The sequence below is a fragment of the Bombus terrestris genome, chromosome 7, assembly GCF_910591885.1.
Source record: "Bombus terrestris chromosome 7, iyBomTerr1.2, whole genome shotgun sequence".
NCBI classification, from domain to species: Eukaryota; Metazoa; Arthropoda; class Insecta; order Hymenoptera; family Apidae; genus Bombus; species Bombus terrestris.
The window spans coordinates 22,019,611-22,042,409 of record NC_063275.1 but is presented as its reverse complement, the minus strand read 5'-3'; the positions used below and the strand labels follow the sequence as shown (position 1 = coordinate 22,042,409).

At 29.6% G+C, this 22,799-nt stretch overlaps 4 protein-coding genes across 14 annotated transcripts in view; 2 read left to right on the top strand and 2 right to left on the bottom strand.

The window, feature by feature from the left end:
* Nucleotides 1-66: 66 nt before the first annotated feature.
* On the bottom strand, nucleotides 67-7,120 carry LOC100643653 (putative mediator of RNA polymerase II transcription subunit 26). 5 transcript variants are annotated; one of them, XM_048407384.1, is made up of 6 exons: nucleotides 6,420-7,120; nucleotides 5,324-5,370; nucleotides 2,772-3,309; nucleotides 2,270-2,439; nucleotides 1,606-2,164; nucleotides 67-1,454 (listed from the first exon to the last, which is right to left on the bottom strand). In XM_048407384.1, the coding sequence occupies exons 1-6, from the start codon at nucleotides 6,457-6,459 to the stop codon at nucleotides 1,342-1,344; spliced, it is 1,467 nt and encodes a 488-aa protein (XP_048263341.1). In that variant the 5' UTR covers nucleotides 6,460-7,120; the 3' UTR covers nucleotides 67-1,341. The 5 variants fall into 5 exon arrangements, with proteins under 5 accessions (XP_048263341.1, XP_003396881.1, XP_048263342.1 ...); XM_003396833.4 differs by having other exon boundaries at nucleotides 2,772-3,411; nucleotides 6,420-7,119; XM_048407385.1 differs by having other exon boundaries at nucleotides 2,772-4,081; nucleotides 6,420-7,116.
* A 735-nt stretch (nucleotides 7,121-7,855) lies between these two features.
* LOC100643531 (WW domain-binding protein 11) lies at nucleotides 7,856-21,908 on the bottom strand. Of its 3 annotated transcripts, XM_048407383.1 has the most exons (9): nucleotides 21,252-21,908; nucleotides 10,707-11,013; nucleotides 10,495-10,620; nucleotides 10,306-10,399; nucleotides 9,639-9,768; nucleotides 9,410-9,581; nucleotides 9,073-9,326; nucleotides 8,447-8,987; nucleotides 7,856-8,361 (listed from the first exon to the last, which is right to left on the bottom strand). In XM_048407383.1, the coding sequence occupies exons 2-9, from the start codon at nucleotides 10,768-10,770 to the stop codon at nucleotides 7,919-7,921; spliced, it is 1,824 nt and encodes a 607-aa protein (XP_048263340.1). In that variant the 5' UTR covers nucleotides 10,771-11,013; nucleotides 21,252-21,908; the 3' UTR covers nucleotides 7,856-7,918. The 3 variants fall into 3 exon arrangements, with proteins under 3 accessions (XP_048263340.1, XP_020719202.2, XP_003396880.2); XM_020863543.2 differs by lacking the exon at nucleotides 21,252-21,908 and having other exon boundaries at nucleotides 10,707-11,038; XM_003396832.4 differs by lacking the exons at nucleotides 9,639-9,768; nucleotides 21,252-21,908 and having other exon boundaries at nucleotides 10,302-10,399; nucleotides 10,707-11,032.
* On the top strand, nucleotides 11,214-16,617 carry LOC100643408. 5 transcript variants are annotated; one of them, XM_012310640.3, is made up of 7 exons: nucleotides 11,214-11,799; nucleotides 12,107-12,319; nucleotides 12,391-12,564; nucleotides 12,649-12,850; nucleotides 12,925-13,120; nucleotides 13,393-13,478; nucleotides 13,571-16,617. In XM_012310640.3, the coding sequence occupies exons 1-7, from the start codon at nucleotides 11,793-11,795 to the stop codon at nucleotides 16,407-16,409; spliced, it is 3,717 nt and encodes a 1,238-aa protein (XP_012166030.2). In that variant the 5' UTR covers nucleotides 11,214-11,792; the 3' UTR covers nucleotides 16,410-16,617. The 5 variants fall into 5 exon arrangements, with proteins under 5 accessions (XP_012166030.2, XP_048263335.1, XP_048263338.1 ...); XM_048407378.1 differs by having other exon boundaries at nucleotides 11,214-11,941; nucleotides 12,118-12,319; XM_048407381.1 differs by having other exon boundaries at nucleotides 11,215-11,799; nucleotides 12,118-12,319.
* Nucleotides 17,210-22,799, top strand: part of LOC105665946 (UPF0489 protein C5orf22 homolog) — a 321,845-nt gene continuing 316,255 nt past the window's right edge. Inside the window, exons 1-3 of the mRNA XM_012310638.3 lie at nucleotides 17,210-17,530; nucleotides 17,752-17,897; nucleotides 18,910-19,059. Of these exons, the coding sequence (XP_012166028.1) occupies nucleotides 17,468-17,530; nucleotides 17,752-17,897; nucleotides 18,910-19,059 (359 nt within the window). The 5' untranslated portion in view covers nucleotides 17,210-17,467. The remainder of the gene's footprint in view (nucleotides 17,531-17,751; nucleotides 17,898-18,909; nucleotides 19,060-22,799) is intronic.

Genomic DNA, 22,799 nt, shown 5'->3' with positions numbered 1-22,799 from the left:
TCGTATAAACAATATGTGAAATCGTTAAATAAAATCATTACCGCAAAATATAATTGACCATTTAAATAATTTTTAGACTTCTTTACTTTTTAAATAACAAATATTAGTCCTCGATACTTGGAAAAATGTGCGGTGGACAGCGTATAGGTTGGCTTGTCCGAGCGAGGCTAAGTGTTAACAGTAGGATAAGGCTAAGGAATTGGAGAAAAACTGTTCTTGAATTGTTCTTGAATGATTATATGGAAAGAATAAGTTTATTAGATAATTTAATAAAGAGTGTAATACCATATGGAGCAAAAAATTGAGGATAGAAGGAAAGAGATGAATTAAGAAGAATACAATTAATACCTAAAGTGAACTTTGGGATTAGACGAGCGGATTACATAACATTAGAAGGGATCAAAAATTAAAAGATGAAAGTATGTTTGGGTTTTAAAACCATCAAATATGAAATAAAGGCAGAAGAGGTAACAAGAAGAACTTTAGCCAAGGAAGTATTAAAAGAGAAAAAGAAGGAAACAAAAACTTCCAAATGTCAAAATAAGTAAAGAGAGATACTTAAGAAGATTTGAATATAGTCAGGAAAGATTGGAGTATTTAAGTACAAACAAGAAAAAATGCATTCTTAGAAAATGTATGAGAATGTATAACTTCAAGAAGAATTGTTCTTAAATTTAGTAGGATAATAAATTCTAAGTTTGACTGTAGATATAAAGATTTGAAAATAGATGGAATACCAAAGCACTTAGGTTAATAAAGGGATTAAAGGAACCCAATAAGATTGATACTTAGAATGAGATGCGGAAATTTGGAAGAATAAAATACGTAGGTTTTGATATGATGAGAAACATAGAATATATATGGGCGGCGGGTTGAAAGAAGGGAAGATTTGAGATCTTAACCCAATAGAAGTTCAAAAGAACAGGATAGAGAATAGAGAATAGAGAAAGGAAGAAAAGAATAGAGATATATGAAGACAAGAGTAAGAAAGTGCAACGGAACAAGATAATAGAAAATAGTCTTAGACTTAGTTCAACTTTTTGTTTAGTTGAATTTTAGTTCTGTAAGTCAAACAACTAAGGCCGTTTTTAAGGCCGTTGGATCGAAAAATAAGATATACTAAAAATAATGTATAAATGAATTCTACATGTTTATATATTTAAACTTTTTTCCTCATTGTAATTCTCGAATTTTTCGAATGTCTTTTGTAATATGCTACAATTCACGCAATATATGAATTAAAGCAGTCAAAGTAAAATGAGTAATAGTATGAATAATACTATAATGTAATAGTATTATATCATAATATATTACAAAAATTAATGATGTTTGTATGATGTTTTAAATTATTGATTGGTCCATTAATGATGAAGCTTCATCTGGATAATTTAAACCATACAAAGCAAAGAGTGCAGATTTTGCTGCTATTTTCTTGGCATCCTTTTTGTTCTTTGCTGTAACATACATTTATTTTTAATCCAACATAAAAGAAACATATAAAATAAAATCATTAGTTTGCAATTTGCTATAATATGTAACACATTTTTTATATTGATGTATGAAATAAAGATATAAATGCTTAAACTAAAATAGAAATCACATTACCTGTTCCTGAATACTCAATACCATCAATATCAACAGCAAGAGTAAACATTGTATTTGGTGGATTACCAATTCGATTAAGTTCTACATATGTTAAACCTGGTCTCATTTGATTTAATAACATTACAGGGTGTATGTTTATTGCATTAAGTGGAAGTTCTTTCTGAACTGGAGTTTTTTGAACATGAGAAATCTCTCTTTTAATTCCTTTAACAGGTGACGGTAATCCTGGTCTTGGAACTGGAACTGATGTTCCTTGATTATGCCATTCAAGGAAAAGTTTATACAATGCAAAACTAGCCAAAGAGCTCCATGGAATTTCATCACTTTCATCGACAGTAGTATCCATTGATGTTACACCTTCTTCATTATTTTCCTCTTTTGGTATAATAGATGAATCCATAGATTGAACTGATTGTCCATCTGATTCAGCATCAATACGTGCTTTCATAGATGCTGCCGTCATTTTTTCAAGTAATAATGCTTTCAATGCATTTTCAGCAGCATTTTGACGAGCAAGTGGTTTAGATAATCCTTGTCCAACATAAGTTTTACCATCAAGCTATTTTTAATAAAAAAAATTATTTTAGGATTTTAGTATTTATAATGTATAAACACAGATAAATGTGTGCGTGCGTGCGTGCGTACACTAAATTATTCTAAATACCTCTGCATGAACGAGATATAGGGAGTTTGGCATAGGTCCTTGAGTTTCAGGAAATGTGAACTGGACTCCAGGTTTCATTTCATTTAGTACCATAATTGCATTCTTGGGTTGCAATGTCTTTCGTAGACGTTGATTCAAACGAAGTCGTTTCATTCTTTTATTTACTCTAACTGAAGGTATAAACTTTATGTAATTTATTAAACAAGAGTATATTTTATTAATTTTTTCCATATATATATATCAGTATATCAATATTCACAATGATTATAAATATGCAATAGCTCAATAGTAATCTATTAGAGCACATAGCAATAGTTTCAATCTTCAAATTTGCGCAGTGAATTATCATCATTATGTATATGTTTCTATATTTAAATAATTTATACAATATAAATTTCAAAATTATTTCAAATGTAGTTAAAAAGTACGTTTTAAATAAACTTATAAAAAGAAAAAAAACAGGACTAAAAACTGCTTCTTAATGATTATTTTAAATACTTACATCCAGATGCTTTACGCCTCCATCTTGGAAGTTGTTCTTCTATTTTATTATCTGTATCTTCAGGCACTTGATTTTCATTCTTTGCTTCAGATGTGCTATTACTTATTGGAGGTATAGGATTAGAGTTAGTTGTTAAGGGAGATGTTGGAGTAGGAACTAATGGTTGAGAAGATGAAATAGGATTATTTTGCATAGCAATTGCACTTTGTTGCTGATTATAGAGAGGTAGTTTTAAAATTGGTTTCAACCGGTGTATTTGAGATTGAAATTGTGATTGTGATTGTGTTTGAGGCTGTGGCTGAGATTGTTGTTGGGACTGTGATTGAGGCTGTGGTTGAGCTTGGCTTTGAGGAGAATTGGCAATAGATTGTTGTGGTTGTTTAATTTGCTGTGGCAATTGTTGTTGCTGTTGTTGTGGTTTCCCTTGTTGTAGATTCTTTGCTGCTACTTGTTGCATTTGTGGTTGCTGAGATTTGCTATGTTGCAAATTCCTTGCTGCTACCTGTTGCATTTGTGGTTGTTGTTGCTGCTGCTGCTGCTGTGGTTTAAATGGTTGTGCATTTTGTGAACTTCCTTGTTTGTAATTACTTTGTTGATTTGGAGGAGGTTGTGTTGCTTGAAAACTGGCTTGCTGATTGTACTGCAAAACATAGGGTGGGTCGCCGCTACACAAGGAACCTGTACGGTTGTGCTATCCCACCAAGGTCTAGCATCGCATATGCATTTGAAAGCAGTCTAATGCTACTCCCATAACTCATACCAGCCAAATTATTTCTGTGGCCTATATTTCCTTATGTATAACTGAACTGAGTTTACATAAAATAGAAAATAGAAAAAAGGAGAGTAAAAGGAGAGTAAGAAGAAGAATAAAGATTTTCAAGCCTAAGTAAAAGTTTCATTACTATATGCTTTATATCAATAATAAATATAATTTTGTAATATGTTGTGTATGAAATTTGCTCATGTTTATGAAAACAAACACTTAAGCTAATTGTGAAATAAAATTTAATAAATAATGGAGATTTAAAAGAACAGAAAACTTACATGTGCCATTTTTATATTTTGTAACTATTAAATCATAATATTTCAGAGAAACCTACATATGTAGTACCAAGACAAGTTTATTTTTAGTTTGTACCTAAAGCATAATTACTAATAGTGACAAACAGTTTAGCCTAAAATGTTACGTAAACATCAGTTCAGTATGTTATTAAAAATATGGCCTATGGCAAGCTACGCTATGGGGGTAACTGACGAACTAGCCCCTGGCTGAATAGACCTCCTCGGTATTGTTGTATAGCTACTAGTTCCTGCATTGCAGGGGAGGGGAAAGTAGGGACCACTAATTAGTACATGCAAATGGATGAAATATTGAAAACAACAAATGGAAATATTGAAAACAATAATTACACATTCTAATTATGATGAATTCAAAATATTCCATTCTCTCTCTCTCTCACACACATACAATTTTTTTCCTTTATATTAATATGACATAAAATAAAAAAATAATATGCTGTATAAATGCTGTTATATGTTATGAAAGATAATGATCTTAATAATATTTCTAAAAAAGTAGATTAGAAAAAAAGTAATTTAAAAATATTCAATTTAAAAAAGAATTTAAATTTTACAAGTTAATATATATTTTTTGGATAAAAACGGGATGATTCATTTGAATTAACCAATTTCACTCTTGTTTTTATTTTATTGTTACTTGTATTATTATTTAGATTTCATAACTCTATTCATAGTATGATTGAACAAAATTATCAGATATTGAGTATATTAAAAAGTACTAAATGTATTTATTTTAAGTATCAAAAGAATGATCAATAACGTTATACAGATATTTATTCTTATATTTATGAATCATTTTGTCATAAATTTCTAGTATATATACATCAAATGATATTAGTGAATATCATTGTATTGTATATCTAATGTAGTTTAGTATTTGTACTACATTAATATAAAAAATACTTCCATATTATTTTTATATTGGAAATATTTTTGTGTATATACATATGTATAAGTTTAAGAAATGCAAATGTGTATTTTATATTTTGTAAAAACAAAAAATGCATTTTTAAATAATATTAATTTAAATTACTTAAGATATTGGATATTAGTACTTGACATCATATTTTTTCATTGTATTATGTATAAAATTAAATATATCATATTTTTAACATCTTTAGTACATTTAAGTAATTTAAATCAATAAATAAATTAAATATAATTATAGAAAAATAAAACAATTTTAAGATTTGGAATACTTAGATAACAAATATTGAGTGTATATGTGTTTTGCATCTTTTGATATATAAATTTCTAAATTACTTAAACAGATTTTATCGATTGATATAATGAAATGTGTTATTTATTTATTTACATATTACATACTATGTATGTTTCTATACTATATGTAATTATATGAATCATTTACTTGGCAAATTATTGTTTTCAAAAATATATATATATATATGCTTCTCTTATACTTTTTAAGTTAAAGTTATGCAATAAAACTATTCTTAAAATAGCAAACTTACAGTGCTTTGACCTTGATATGGTACATTTGGATTATTTTGGTTTCTCACTGGAAACATAATTAATGAAATTATTGGTATCTTCTGTTGAAAGCAATGATAATAAAATCAAGGAAAACACATTCAAGGCTTTATAATAAATACAGTAAGTCTCAAAATTATTTACACATACAGAAGGTTATAGAAATATGAAAAATAAAATGATAATAAAAGGACGTTCAGCACTCTTTATTTAAAAAATATGATATTTAGTCTTTGAATTATGAATATTATATAAAGAGCAATGCAATTATTAATATAGTTGTTGACAAGACAAAATATAACAATTCCTTGCACTTATTCAGGTTATAAAATTAACGACACACATGTAACATTCTATGAAAAACAATTAAAGTACCCAAATACTGCCTTATAAATTCAGTATAAGATATTATAACAATCAATTAATATCCAACTTGGGAAGGTGATAAAACAAAAAGGATATCTCACAAAATAAAAATTCTAATTATTATTATAAAAAATTATTAAGCTTAACATGTGTTGCTAATTTTGTGATCCTAATTAATTCTTGGAGTTGTTTTGCATTATTTTTTCATAACCACAAATAATAATTTTGTTTTTTTCCATAGATTTCTTAGTTAAAAGACTAGAAAACTATATTTTTTAAATAAAAATTGCTGAGAATATTTTTATCATCTTCTTATTTTTCGTATTCCTGTTAAGTTCCTGTATGTGCCAATAATTTCGTGACTAACTATGTATACAATTTTTACATTATTCAAGTTCAAATTAACATGTTAAACGAAAAAGTTATTTTCCATATACAAGCATATTTAAAAAAATCAAAATAAATTATAAAAATTATTTTAGAACATCATTGTTAGCATCATTAAGGAAGTATAACCTAAAATTATGACAAAATATTCATTGTAGAACGCCATTCTTTATAAACCGGTATATAGGTATTGATTTTCTTCTACTACAGCCATTTACATACTTTCAACTATTATAAATAATGAACAAAAAAATATATCCACTACATTAAAATATCAAGGGAAACAATTACAAATTTACTGTAAAATTATTTAAAGCTACTTACTATTGGGATAGCCTTGGCTTTGTCTATTTCTTGGATACATGTTTTGAGTTCAAGTTAAATCACTTCAAATATAATTAGTTTCAGGACATAAAAATACTTTTTTACAATACATTTAACTCTGGAACGTAGGGTAGAATTAATTTTTATGAAACACTAATAATATTTAAATACTTTTACAACGTGTTCACAAAACTAAGGAACGACTTCCTATCTCGTTACAGAGAAGTAGGAAACAGGGTTGCCGTAACCACTGTTGCCAGTTGCCAAGCGAATTCTCTCACGAGGGAATAATACATGGTGTCACATTAACTCCACTGCCACTCTATACTATGTCATTTATATTATGTGACATGAATTATGTTCTATGTGATGTAAATTAATTACAGTCAAATATTTTTTTAGCAAAAAGATTTGTATGGGATTTTTTTTAAGAAAGTAAATAATAATTTACTTAATATAAGTTACATATTTTCAATGAAATTCTTTAAAAAAATACGTTGCCTAACTTAATCATAACAATGTAAAACAAAAAACAGCCGTTATTTGTCTCTTCACCTACATTTGTTAATAGTACGATTCATCACATCGCTAGTTCAGTAATTATACTACTTTCCCTTTATTCCCTCGACCTGGTAACGATGATCACGATCATATAAACAGGTCTCGATATTCACACATACTGAAGTCTAGGGAAAACCGCCTTAAAATTGAGTCACGATTAGTTATAGAAAATCAACATGGAAAGAAAGTTCTTGATTTACGCATGCGTGATACGCTATGAATGCTAAGTAAACACAGAGACGCTCTACGTATCTCTGTCTCGAAAGAACACAGACTTTGTTAATTGTCCATGTTGGTTTTTCATGATTAGACACGACTCAATTTTCGGACAGTTTTCCCTAGCGAATGTCGAGACTTGTTTATATGATCATGCTTAACTAAAAGTTAGGAAATGACATTTACTATTATCGGAAATAGCAAGGAAAAGTCTGTCATATTGATCATTAAGCGCATGCCTTAATAATAGTACGCGATATCATAACTTTAATGAAAACAAATTTTTACAACATCATTGTCTATGTTAATTCGTTAAAATTAAATAATAGAACAAATTTTCATTATGTATTGCGCAAAAAACAATTTTTTATAAATTTAAGTAGAAAAAGTACAAGTTCTTGTTGATATTGTAATATTAAATGCAAAATTTGAACAGCTTTTAATTACTAATTGTTAAAATTAATTACTAGAAAGTACAATATTCAATAAAACATCTTTTTGCTCGAAATATTTTAGCTACGCTTATGAACAAATTCAGTTTATATAAATTTACGCATAAATAAAGACACTTGAAATTCATAAATTTTAAGAACTAAAAATTAAAAAATATGCCTATATTATAATAATAATAATATATTATAGTAATAATAATCGCAATGTATTCTTCAAGATTTAATTTTTTGCTATTCAAGTCAAGTTCTATTATACACAGTATTACAAATTTAAAGTAATCCTTCCATTTCTTGCATAAACTGCATATATGCGTCATCTTTTGTTTTAGGTTGAGTAGTTCGTATTGGTTGCGTTTCTGGTATTCTTTCTGAAAGTCTTGACAAAATACTTGGTTTCTTTTTATCATCCCTTTTCACACGAAGAGAGGTAGGTAAAAATCTTGTAACATCAGCTGCTAAATTCCTAATTTGTGGTTTTGCTTCGATAGTTGTAGTGCTTTTACCATCTTTATCTTTTCGATTAATTAATTGTGGTGCAGCAGAAAGTACATTAGGTGTTTTAGGTTGTGATCCTGTTGCAGATTGTGTCTGCATTTGAGGATTTCCTATATTTGACATATTTGATAGATTTGGCATTTGCATTTGTGGAGGAGGTATTCTTGGCATACTTGGTGGACCAGGTCTCAACATCCTCGGCATTCCTGGTGGTGGGCCTATAATCACAAACAAAGTAATGATTATCAATTTATTCATTACCTTTATATTGACAAATCATTAAATAATGCGTATTATCCTTACCAGGAGGTAATCGAAGTCCAATACGGGGCGGTGGGGGTGGCGGCATCCTTAAATGTAAAGGTGGTGGTGGAGGTCTATACATTAAAGGAGGAGGCGGTAATCCCATAGGGGGCATTGTGTGTGGTTGTGTATGTTGAGAATGAGAATGTGATGTATGTTGATTATGGTTTGATGAATGGTCTGATGCTCCTGGAGGTTCTAGATCTTCTTCTTCTGTTTTATTATTACCAGATTTATTATTAGACTTTGAATTAGATTCATTTTCTGCTTCCAATAGTGACAATCGAGCATTTAAATCTTGAGCTCGTTCAGTTTCCCGCTTTTTATGGACAACTTCCATTTCACGCATAAACTGATCAATATCTTGCCCTGCCATAGCTAACATTTTCTGTTGTAGAGTAGTTGGTTTTACTTTAGCTATGTCTCTTTCTTTTTCCTTCTCTTTGTCGCCGTCCTTATCTTTACCATCTGATTCTTGTTTATTATCTTCTTTGTCATCCGCAAATCGAATTGTTCTCGATTTTGGTACTGGTTCTTTAGTCTATAAATAATTTCATGATTACATAATATTCATATTTCTAAAGTAATAATGTATTAACTGATTTTGAACAAATTTAAATACTAACCTTCTCAGACGTATCTTCATCCTCACTTGATAGATCAGCAGGTGGAAAAGGTGGGACACCGGGTGATTCTTTATTAGGTGCTAGTGTAGGTATAGAAGGGGATGTTGCATATGCACTTGTTTTCTTTAAAATACTTGGTGGTATTGGTATGTTCATAAGGGGATGATGCTGTGGTATGTAATGTGGATGAGGCGGATACATATGTGCTGGTGGTTGTGGCATATCCGGTAAAGGTATTTGTGAAGTTAAAGAACCTAAAACAGAAATAAGATATGTACATGAAATGAATGAAATTGTAAATAATACCATAATAATAAACACCAGAATAAGTAAATACCTGAGTACATTCGAGATATGTCATTAGCAGCTGATGGTAATGGAATTTCATCAACTTGTACTTGTTGTGCATGTCTTACAGCTTCAAAATAAGAAACAAGATCTATTCTTCTACGTTCATATTGTATCAATTGTTCTTTTAACTCTGCCCACTTTTCCTGATCATCCTTTGCCTATAAAGAAACAAAAATAAATATGTAAGTAATATTTTACAATATGTTAACTATCACCATTGATTTAACACGTTCGTCGCCCAGCGTGATTCGGCTAAGTTTCCTGCGGAGTTCAAATCCGATTGCCGGTACGCAGAACGTAAATAGCGCGACAAGCGGGAATTCATTGATTATCGCCTTCGATTCACTGTAAAGAAAAGATTATTTAATTCTGAAATGGAGAAAGCGATAAGCTTTCCAGCTAAAGTATTCCAAGGGATCTCATGGCAGATATCTCAGATCTTTCATTTAGTCGAGAAGCATACTTGTGAGACGTACATCAGTGATTTTTGCATCCTCAAAATGTTCAGTAAACAGTGTGAAAATATATTTGAAAGTAAGGAGAGTAGTGATGACGGAGTCTACAATTATTGTTCGAAGTGCCCAAAATCACCCCAAATGTGTTTGGAATGCTTTAACAAATACCATGTGATATAGAATAATATATTATCCAGAATATAAATTAATAAAAAGTATGGTATAATGTGATTTTAATATTTTTATGTTGTATATCCTATATATAATATCGTATATTTAATTAACTTGAACAAGAAGGGAGTCGCCATACCTTGGTGACTGGGCCCCACGGAAGTATACCCGTCACATAGATATGTGCGACATGGCGATGAACGTGTTAATCATACCAATAATTTTTAAAGAAAATTTACAAAAAGTACTTACATACATTTTTAAGACACGATCTAAGGTCTCCTTCAATTTCTTTCGTTTGTCTTTCAATACTTTCTCATTAAGTGGCGGTGGCTGCATGACATTATATTCTAAAAATTGAAAATTGAAAACAATTATATTATTATTATAGTATTATAAAATTAATAATGTTAACAATTCATAAACTATCAAATATTTTACTAACCCATTTGATCTATTTTTTCCATTTCTTCAATAATCTGAGCAGGATCTTTGCCCTTTAAAACAGCAGCACGTACTAACTGTCTTTGTTTTTTATTTTTCTTTAATTCTTTTTTACGCGCCTCCTTACCTGTAACAAATTTGTAAGTAATAAGTTATAATAATTAGTAAATTTATGACTTTTAAGTAAATTGCTTTGTTATATTATCTACTTACGTGCTTGATCAGTAGGATTCATATATTTCCCACTTTTTGTGGTATTTATTGAACGGCGACCCATGTTTTTTCACTTAAGAAAACTGCTTACGATGTAAATTTATATTGTATTTTCACAATTTTTATATTAAATAAATTAATATTTATATTTATCGTAACTATAAGGTCGCCATTCATGCTGTACGTAGACTGTATACTGAATATATCCGTAGTCTGTCCAACAAAATGGAGCAGTAAATGTAAACATGTGTGTACGTCCACTATCGAACACTGCATGAACTAGCTGGTGCCAAATTCAAATTGTAAACTAGCGTAGCCGAAGTAATGAACAGAGAAAATTTATCTATGTAAATATTGATTAATTGTCAAATTATCTATCAGTGATAATTATAATCATTTTCTAATTTACATATTTATCTAAATTATCATAACATATCATAATATCAAATAAATCGTTCGCTCTGCTATATGATAAACTTCAATAGGAACAATTATTATTGATATTAATTAATAAAAATTTTTCTTATCGAACCATAAGCAAATTGCGTTTGTTATGTAAAATACGAAGATATAAATAGACCAAATAACGAGAGAAAGGGAGGAATATTGTAAAGCTAATCCCGACATCTGGGCGTTATCCAAAAAGCATGGAAATCATACTAGATTAAAGATTTCTCAATCTGTAATTAGTTTATTAAAATATAGTTATTTGTATTAAGTTTAATTCATTTAAATTTGGATTTTTTTGTAATTTTGCATGTCTCCTGTATGTTATTTTTTATACTATTTGTTAATTATCAAGTTTGTTTATCCAAAACTTCTAAGCACGACTAGAGTACTTTAGCAATAACCCAATCTGAAATTCTTCACGCAGCAAAGAAAATTTGATTACAGCTGCAGTAATAAAATTTTATTTAAATTTATTGTCTTGTTTCAATGGATAAACTATACCAGAGAGGAAATTTCCTCTCTGACTATATTGAAGTTTTCACGGTTTGTCCAGTTTACATAAAGTGATTGGAGAATGGATTAACTTGAGTAATAGATAGGAAAGTAATATTGGTACATCAAAACAGTCTCTATAAAATGTCATGTAGGTATATTTTTGTATGACGACCCAACAAAATTTGTAACCTTGTTTTTATCACAAGTAAAAGTCGACGCGCTAAGAATTATATGTGATTATTCAGTTATATCCTTTAGATATGCCTCTAGTAATACATAAAATATTAACAGTGAAGTATATTCATTTAATATATATATTATATCTATGTGATTAAACAAAATGATATAGTATTAGAAAAATAATTCTAATCTGATTTAAGCAGGTTAATACTATACTAATATCTACGTAATTTCGTTTAAATAATAAAACTAAATTTCAAACAATATTTTTATAGTTATGTTACAGGAGAAAATAGAGAAAATGTCTCATATTATTGCACATGATATTGACAAAAAGCCACGGACAAAGGATATTAAAGTACAAGAAGATATTACATTTTATCAAATGGGATTTTCCCAAAAAATTTTGGATGGATTATCTCTTTGTGGTTTCCAAAGACCTTCACCCATACAATTAAAAGCAATTCCTTTAGGAAGATGTGGTTTTGGTATATAATATTTTCTATTTTGTATCTGTATATTTTAAGCTATAAGTTATTAATGTATATGTTAACTACAGACTTAATAGTACGTGCCAAATCAGGAACTGGTAAAACTTTAGTGTTTTGTATAATATCACTTGAAATGATTGATATAGATATATCGTCTGTACAAGTATTAGTATTAGCACCTACTAGAGAAATTGCTGTACAAATTGCACAAGTTTTTTCATCTGTAGCTTGTGAAATAGAAGGTAAATATTTTTTTAAATTTAGTTAAATTTATTTGTTTGATGATTAATTGGAGTTATGAAATAAAATTATTTTTTTAATTTCAGGTTTAAAAGTTGAAGTATTTATAGGAGGAACAGCTATAGAAAGTGATAAAAAGAAATTGAATAATTGTCACATAGCTGTTGGTGCTCCAGGTAGAATTAGACATTTAATTGATAAAGAATTCTTAAAAGTTGAAAATGTTAGATTATTTATTCTTGATGAAGCAGACAAATTAATGGAAACCAGTTTTCAGAAAGACATTAAGTTCGTATAATAATGAAATATATTATTGACATTATTAAAGAAGTAAAAGTATTATTCACAATAAAAATTTTCAGTTATATCTTTTCAAAATTACCACTAAGGAAACAAGTTATAGCATCAAGTGCCACTTATCCGGGAGATTTGGAAATATTTTTACAGGCATATATGTGCTCTCCTGTTTTAGCATCTCCAGATAACAATGAACCAATACTTGTTGGACTCACGCAGTTCATAACAGTTGTTCCTTCTCATCCAAATGTTATGAAACAGGTTTGATTTAATTTTCTTGTTTTGTATAATCATACAAATATCAAACTAGTTCATAAGTTCATGTCCATTTTCATTGCACTTACTATAAAAACACATAGTGCATAAATTATTATAAAAATATTGATAAGGAATCGCACTAAATAATGGTAAATATATTGTAAATTCATTTTCATATCCTTTTATTGTTTTATTACAATTAAAAATATGCACGAACTTATGGACTTGATTTACTATATTAAATGTTATAAAATTATTTTAATACTAAATTTTAGGTTCAAATAAAAGTAGACGAATTAATAAAGATATTTAACAAAATTCCATTCAAACAAAGTTTAGTTTTTTCGAATTATCAATCAAGGTAAGTATATTTTTATAATTTCTTTTATTTATACTTTTTCAAATAATTAAGCACCATGCATATATATACTTAAAATACACTGTCTTTTACAGAGCCCAATCTGTGTGTAACAAAATTAGTGCTATGGGTTTTAAAGCAACCTTTTTTGCTGGAAATCAAGATATGAATAAAAGACTTGAGGCCATTAATAAATTAAAGACTTTTAAATGTAAAATAATGGTAACAACTGATTTAACTGCAAGAGGTATAGATGCAGATAATGTAAATTTAGTTGTAAACCTTGATTTACCCATAGATGCACCAACATATTTGCATAGAATAGGAAGAGCTGGACGTTATGGATCTTATGGTCTCTCTATAACAATAGTTGCAGAAAATGAGTTAGAAACATTACAAAAATTATTAATGTCCATTGGAGGTCCAAATTTTTATGTATTGAAACTTCCTTTTGATTATCCAGATGATATTTGGAATACTTCTAATACAAAATTTGAGAAACTTTACGCAAAATCTGAAAAAGACGAAAATCAATTTGACATTAAACCTATCACTACAGCTATTAATGATTTATCTATGAATACTGCTAATATAGAAGTACAGAATAATATAAAGTCAAAAGTTAATGAAACAACAGATAATATAAATAAAGAAGTTACAGAAAATGTGGAAGAAGTAAAAAATAATATAATGGATTTTTCCTGTTTAAGAAACATGCCTAATTTACAAAATAAAATAAAAGTTAATTCTTTGTTTGTACCATGTATTAATCTGATAGATGAATCTCAATGCATTAAAAAGAAGAAGAAAGAGACTACAATCATGTCGTACAGTGTGTCTAAGCCCAAAATTATACATAGTTTTACATTGGATGCCGCAATCAATAATAATTCTTCCAGCTGGCAGAAATACAATGAAAATGTGGTATTTGAAGTTGATTTATCAGATTTACAAGAAGATGATTTATCAAATTCTAATATTGATATGATTATTGAATTCACAAAATATAATTTTCAAAGTAAAAATGCAGAAAAATCTTCTTTTCATCATAATTACGTGAATATTGATGTACATTCTGAAGATACCATTTCTAGAAGTACTGTACATAATGAAATGCAGAAACAAGACCTAGAACAGAAAATTCAGAAAAAGAGTGATGTAACTGCTGATACTCTGATAACTATCTCAAATAATATTCAAAATAAGACAGATGTTTCCATTTTAGAAGAATTGAATTCTCATCTCACAGAATATATGAAAAGTTCTAATACATTTTGTGATGAATTATGTTCAAACAACGAGGAAATATTATTGAAACAGGCATTTATTTGGAAAAACAAACTTGATTTTGAAATTAAATTATTAAATAATGTAATGGAAGTCATGAAAGAATCTATACAAAAGTTCATATATCAGAAACACGTTGAAATGCTGAAAATATTTTATAGAGTACAAAAGAAAGCTCTCTTATGTGTTTATCCAGAAATACGAAATGACGATGAAGTAAATGATACTTATTTATATTTTAGAACTTCTGTAGACGAAAATGTACTAGAACTATATAAAGAAATAGAAAATTTCAAAAGTTCCCATCGGAAATGTGGAGAAAATTTTAATGCATATTTTCCATATCCTGTTGAATTAGATTCATATATGCCAAATCTTATGATCTCCAACACAGACAGAGAAGATTATCTCAATGCATTACGATATTTATATTCAAATCCTTATCCTAGGGAACATTTATTGCAAATAGCAAGTTTTGTGACATTCATTGATGAGCCTAAAAAGTATGATTTAATACAAAAATTAAAAAGTTTAAACAACTCTTCAGTTAATGAATTGTTAACAGTAATACAAAGTGAATTATCTAAGAAGGAATCAAATAAAAATGAAAGTAAAGAACAGGAAGACAAATTATTAGAACATTTTGATAGTACAAATCGAGGTGAAAACGTTATTAATTCAAAGGTTGATATTTTACATAAGACACTAGATAATATTGGAAATATGACTAGTCAAGAAGAGAACGTCTCTCTAAGTGATAATAAATGCGATAAAATGAGTAATAACTATAGTTTTGACAATTCTATATCAACTGATTTAGGTTTGGATGATCTTTTTAAAATACAAAAAGTTGCACGTCATGAAAATTGTAACTTGACTAGTAGTACATCAAGTATATTTTCTAGTGAAAGTGATACCGTTAAGGAACATAGATTGAATGGAAAAGTAAATACGAAAAATAAATTTCGTAGACGGAAAAAGATTCAGAAACAAGGAGATAATACTGCTAAAGAACAATTTATTATCAGATCATCTGATAGTACTGATACGTATGAAAAACAATATACGTCACAAACGCAATCAGATTTGTCATCTAGATCAATGACAGATCGGTTAAATTCGTCTTTTGTAGAAACAAATTTAAGCAGAAAAAATAGTCAGAATATTCAAGATATATTTAATTGTCAAGAGTCTTACGTAGATAATGAACCACAAAGTTCTGTTTCTATTCCTAGAATTAGTGAACATCGAAAGAATAATTCATGTAATTTTTCTCCTACACCTTTAACAAAAAATGTTTCACAGAGACATTTAGATAATGAAGTTACAACTGAGAAAACCAATATTTGTAATTTACATCAACAAAAATCAAAGAATCCTGTAAATTCACAATATTACGCTCCTTTTTATAATTATATGCCTAATGTTCCTTATAATCAAGTAGAAGATTATATGTATATGCCAGGACATTTGTCCAGGAATATATTTTCAGAGAATATATATCATTTTCCTCATTCATCAAGTGATAACCTTAATGAAGTTGAAATTGACCAATTTTTATCATCATTAAGAGAGGAAACAAATCGATTGCATTTAGAACTTTATAAATCAGAAATGCTCCGTAATGCAATGAAAAATTATAATTAGAATTAAGATAAAACAATATTATCAACTTATTATCAACATCTGTTGTATATGTGAGGCACGCATGCAATACACGTCTGTATGTGTACGTATTGTATGCGTGGTTAATCAAATTGTGGACTGCGTAATTAAATTTTTTGATAATAAATCTGTGATGAATTAATGGAAAATCATTCTTAAATTAGAAATATATTGTACAAAACACTCAGAATGAACTATGTTTATATTATCCTAATAATTGTGGGACGGTATTCGTGTGCAACTCATTTAACATTTGCTAATCCTTGTTTATCAATTGATATATCGTTAATTTCAATAGAAATCACGATAATATCTTATAAAATGTAAAACTTGTTGATTATAAAAATAATATATTTATAATTATTACTTTCGAAAAATGTTTTATAACTTGTATATAATTATGTTGTTTTACAATAAATATTTGAAATACATACTGAATTAACTGTTTGATATGTTGTACATAAAAGTATTCGTGTGCGTTTTTTTTCATTTAATATAAATTAATGTTTTTAAAATTTATAATCTCTACATAAAAAACAATTCATCATTCTTCGCGATAAATTAATTTAAATAACATTTGTATAATTCAACAAAATTATGTTTCTCTTGCAAACTTGAAATTTATTATTACTGATCTTAAATTATACAAAAGAAATAATATGTAATATGTAATGTTCACAGTACAAAAAATATTAAGTAATTTTATTTATTCGAATGTCATATAGTGATTGTGAGTTAGAGGGATCAGGTTTCTAAGGCGTTTCTTCAAGGGGAACGAGAAGAAAAAAGCCACCTTACGAAACTCGTCTCGTGAGAATTTGGGGTACGCGCTTGTTGTGTCCGTCCTTTATTCGCAAAATAATCGTTTGAGCAGCCCGCCTAGTATATACTTCAGTCGGTTACCACGTGCTTTCGCGTGAAGGAGTCTCTTAATCGTGTTCGTGGATGTCGTATGGTGTTAATTATTAAATATTTCATAATTATCTTTTTTTGTAGATTACGTGCGTTCGTTCGTATACGTTTAGTGCTTGAAAAGAAATATGTCATTCTCTAGGAAATACTTTAAACGGATCCCGATTTATGCGGTAGAGAGCCACAATGAGGTGAGTTTATAAATGACTAACGTCTTCCTAGTTTGTTTACATCGCAACTTATTCTGTCCAAATTTCCTTGTCAGCACACCAGAGGCGCTACAAGCGTTTCAACTACCAATGACGAATTGGTCACGTGATCAAAGGCGTTGGAAATTAAAATCGTGCGATGTTAAATTTAAACTATGGTACAAAATTCGAATTTTTTGTAAAATTTTGCATTGTTTTATTAGGTGCTACCATTCATTTATCGGTGTTTGGGATCGAAACACCTTCCGTTCGAAGGAAACGCGTTCGTGCATTTAGATTCGCATCCTGACATGCTTATACCGAAAACGATGTTGGCGAACACTGTATGGGATAAAAATCAATTGTTTAGGTATTTTAGATTTTTTATTGTTACTGATAATAAGCTTTATTTTATTATTGAACAGAAGCTGTTAAGAAAATTTAATTATTTGTTAAATATACTCTTATATATATTCATTATAACGAACCTATTTTTTATTCTTTTTATTATTAATATTTGCATATTTTCCGCATTTAATGTATTATATCTTAATATATAAATAAGGTAAATATGCATAAAAGCGGAGCTACCCTCATTTCGATAATTTTTTAATGCGTTCTTAAGATCACCATCTTGAAGATTTTAATGATAATGGTAAATCGAATGTGTGGAAATAACCTCGTTCTGAAAAAAATTTAATCTAACAAACTCATTTCTGATTAAATTAAAATTAGATGTCGGCTAGATTAGATTTTGTTGTTAATTTTATTGTATTTTGTTGTCGTTCGTTGTTATCAGTAATCGAAATTAATGTAGAATATTTGGATACAACGATATGTTCTGTACTAATTTTGAGTCATCTTCTCTTGAGTTCTTTTTCGATCTCAGTAAGAAATGTAAACAGGAATTAAGGAATCTGGTTAACTACATTATATTAAATGCAAATAATGTGTGGAAAATTATATACTTTTGAGTAAACTCTATTTTGATAATAACTCTTTCATAAAGCGACCCCAATTAAAACCTTCACAACACTACTCGGGATGATGACAACATATATATTAAAAGATTGTCGAAATTAGGGATAGGTATTTTTTTTATAAATATTTATCATAAAAAAATATAAACAAATACATCCAAAAATATTTTGGAAGACGTATCGCGTTAAACAGTTTAAATATAAAAAGAAGATCGAGTAGGACGCTATATTAAAAAAAATCTGCACGTAGGAGGGACGAGGACATTTTCAATTTCAATAATTTTTGAAAAAATGGGTTCGTAAAATCATTCTTGAAATTAATTTTTACATTTAAAAAATTATCTTTTTATTTTTAAATTTTAATCATTTATGAGATATTAAATTACATATTTTCATCAATAGTGAAATTAGCATCGAAAATTGGATGTTGCCTGCTGCATATGCCGGTCACTTTAAGCACCTGATCTGGGTCAAACCACCGTGGGCGAATCAAATGGTCGATGGCGTGACAACCTTCTTCATCGGCAAGCATAAGGACAGCGGATCAATAAGGTAAGTTCTCATCGCATTATTTTATTTTTATTGCATGTCAAACTGCACCGTGGTTGTAAATGCACCATGAAAAACTTTGACGCTATAATGGATGTTAATCGTTACGTTGCATTTCTACATTGTGCAAATACATGAGTGCAAGCAATATATGTGCAATGATCATGTAATTCATATTTTTATCGATATCTGTACATTATATCAAATGCTAGTAGAAAATAAGCATTTTCGGATATTGAAATATGTAACTTGTGGACTGCCTTTAAAACTAATGGTATTTATAATTATAAATGATAAAGATATGAAAATTTCTAATAAAATTATTAACCGTCCATAGGAAAATTGCATGGTTGACGAGCCAGGTAAAATTTCATCCTTGGATTTCTGTTCTTTATAAAAACTCTTTTCTTACTTGCAAATATCTTTTTAACATTTGATAGCGAAGATATTGATAATTGTTCCAGAATCTTTTCAGGTTTTTCGAAAACTTAGAATAATGGAAAAAAGTAGGTTTAGATAATAATATAAATTATCTAGTTATGGACGGTTAATAAAGAAAAATGGAACTGAAAAGGAGAAAGTGAGACGTTTTGATAATTTAACATGATATTTTTATTTTACAACGTGTAAAATAAGAATAACTATAGATCCATGACGAATCGTAAATTATATTTTCTGAAGGCGTGCCAGTTTGATTTTTTAATTACATTGTGCATGTGTCGTCTGATGCGTTTAGGATAACATGCGAAGCCATTCGTACATTGCGTAGAGATTAAGTTTCAGATAAAACAGACATTCACGATGCGCTCATCGTTTGGACCGAGAATTATTTTTCACTTCGTAAAAGCGAGCGAGGGTTAAGTGCCTGCTCTTGTGCCGATTAACATATATGAACATGCCACTTCGTATACATTTAGGATAGCTGTAGCATAATATTACATGTGTCCTTTCGTACCGAGACAAGCATCAGAAAATTGTCGACAGGTGGTACCAGTTTTGTTACCAAACGTTGCATCTTATTATCGCGTTGCGTGATCTCAGTTTACGTGATAACTTGTTGTCGAATAGTGAAACGGTATAATTAATTAAAACATTATAATCAACGCTGTACAAGTATGTAAAATGAATCTGTTACCGGTGATAGAAAACAATGAATGTAAAAAATTTCATTTTGACTGAGATATCGTATTTATTGAACGAATCATACTAGTGTTGTATATTAGTATTCTTTGGTTGAGTTTTCAAGGAACTAATTTCTTTAAAATTTCTTTAAAATACAGAAACTGTTTCTATACAAATCTAGGTTAGGTTAGTAATAGTCAGTAGTTAGCGTTAAAATGCTGTGAATGAGAACGATAAAATTTAAGATGTATATTAAACGATTTCGTATTACATTTAAATTATATATATTGTCGTTTTAGAGAAAGTTGTTTTAACATTTTTCATGCTCGATTAATTATCGTAGATATTCATTACGGCAATATTGTTGCAATATCGGACAAGTATTAGATTTGATTATTTTTATGACAGAAGTTACATAATTATTAACTGAAACACGTTCAATGAAACAAGGGTGTGACGCAGCGACGAAAGACATAACAGAACGGTAATGCACATAAAATACTATAAGGTTTGAGAATGATTCATGAAGTATGTGTATAGTGGTTTTATTGTTCTGTCGTGGTTCTTTGTGCGCGCGTTATTCAACGATATGAATGATTGCTTCTCTGTTATGAACATGAGGTCTAATGCAGATATTTAAACTCGTATGTTACATCTATAAAGACGTAACATCGTATTTTATAACTTGATCACGGTGTAATTATATTCTGACCATAACGCGATACGTTCAATTAGCTGGGTAATTTCGTTTTAAATTACTACGACTAACACGACCATCTAAATCAATGGTAACGGGCTTGTCAGCTCCTACGTGATATATCTTGATTTAAATCCTGATCACTGACCTTTTACGAATATGACGCTCAAAAGTGTATTGTACATAGTATTACTCATCAACTTTGATAAGCATTTAATAAATTTCGAAATATTTGACATATATTTGGTAAATTAGTCGGTACTTTCAATCCCGTCCTTTTTAATTTCTCCTTTTTAATTACTGTCCATTTTTTTTTTTTGTAATTTTAATTTCATTGTATGTAAATGATCGAATATAATGTTGTTGTATTACTTACATTGATCGATACATTTCTCCGGAAGAGAAATCGAAATATTACTTTCACAGATTCACATAAACAAAAATATATTTCCATCCGCTTCCTGGATACATTAAACTTGTTATAAATGTTATAAAAGGCCTTGTTTTTTATATTCCGCACGCGATATCCTGATGTAATCAAATTTTCAAGCAACGAACCCGCAAAATCTGATATATCGATTCTTTATCCATACACCTATGATCTCGTCGCGAAAATAAGTATCGACTTGAATCGATTCTGGTGAACACCGCGAAAGTCTTGAATATCGGTTTACATGGTTCGCTGAAGGTGGTAGACACGCGTCGCGATGAAAAGTCGTCACAGTCGGTTAATCTACGATGGAAGGGGTAAAACTTGGTTGACAAGATACGAGGGTGAGCGCGGGGCTGACCGAGGAGTGGTAAAAGGAAAAAGGCAGGTAAAGTAGCAAAGGGAAGCCGACACGGTGCGCCGTGGCGATATCTGCCAAGAAACTGGTGGCCGTGATGTAGCGCTCCGCTGGGACTTGAGTTATGTTTCTCGAATTACCGTGGATATATGTCCGTGTACCGTGAGTGAAGCACGCGAATTATGCCGTTGTCAAGACTTCTCCGTGCTCTCCGTGTGCTTCCATTCATTCCTTATCCGATGAATATTTTGATTACGTCGATTCCGTTGCCTCCTGTGACTATCTGGAATTCTAGCTGGCTATCCACCTAGATTGGAACAGACGTTCGCAATTTTAACGTTTTAAATACTTGTCAGACGCTTAACGATTCGAGGAATCGGGTACATACAATTAAACCGACCGCAAAATTATTTCTCGTCTTCTCATTCTCGTTATCTCCGAGCGATGAGTATCTTGGTCGTAGCTATTCTCGATTTATAGTCCGGTGTATAAACAAAATGAAATATTTTCATATTTTAACGTATATATATACTTTAGACTTGCCACGTGGAAATGGCAATCTTCTTAATTTTTATGTTCGAACCTACATACATATACATGCATATATATACTTCTATGGGACAATTTGCGTATTTTATACATTTGATCGAGTTGGCGAGGAGAACTGTCGAGCACAAGCTGGCAGAGAGGAAAAGTTTATATCTGATAGTTTTATATGAAACAAGAAAAGTTCACCTTTGATTAGACTTTAAACGCGTAAAACGTGTAGTAGCGTCTTGGATCATTAACTGTACGTGTAACCATTAAAGTGAATTACGACGGATACAATAATTTGCCAGTTACTAATAATTGCCTTCTCGTATGATCAGGATACCGTGGGTAGAATATCTTCTTGATAAAATCTAAAATACGACGGCATCGACCGCTTTTCGTCGAAGTTATACATATGTAATCGCGCGTACCCACGCGCAGGTGTCGATCGAAAGTGGATCGATTTGCATTGACGATCCACTGGATGCACGATTTTCTAACTTTTTCGATGCTCTGAATGTATTTTCTTTTTTTTTCGATGACTTACATCACTGGATACGCGTAACAACTGATTTTCCTTTGATAGGGCATTATCGCAATACGAT

Excerpts from the sequence above, each read along its gene's own strand:
- LOC100643531 (XM_048407383.1), bottom strand. The coding sequence starts at position 10,770 with ATGGGTCGCCGTTCAATAAATACCACAAAAAGTGGGAAATATATGAAT. Across the intron at positions 10,400-10,494 it reads GGAAAAAATAGATCAAATGG|AATATAATGTCATGCAGCCA; the intron begins GTTAGTAAAATA and ends TTCAATTTTTAG. Across the intron at positions 9,769-10,305 it reads TTAGATCGTGTCTTAAAAAT|TGAATCGAAGGCGATAATCA; the intron begins GTATGTAAGTAC and ends TTTTCTTTACAG.
- LOC100643408 (XM_048407378.1), top strand. The coding sequence starts at position 11,912 with ATGCCTCTAGTAATACATAAAATATTAACA. Across the intron at positions 11,942-12,117 it reads TAATACATAAAATATTAACA|GAGAAAATAGAGAAAATGTC; the intron begins GTGAAGTATATT and ends GTTATGTTACAG. Across the intron at positions 12,320-12,390 it reads TTTAGGAAGATGTGGTTTTG|ACTTAATAGTACGTGCCAAA; the intron begins GTATATAATATT and ends TGTTAACTACAG.
- LOC100643653 (XM_003396833.4), bottom strand. The coding sequence starts at position 6,459 with ATGTATCCAAGAAATAGACAAAGCCAAGGCTATCCCAATA. Across the intron at positions 2,165-2,269 it reads TATATCTCGTTCATGCAGAG|CTTGATGGTAAAACTTATGT; the intron begins GTATTTAGAATA and ends TATTAAAAATAG. Across the intron at positions 1,455-1,605 it reads TATTGAGTATTCAGGAACAG|CAAAGAACAAAAAGGATGCC; the intron begins GTAATGTGATTT and ends TGTATGTTACAG.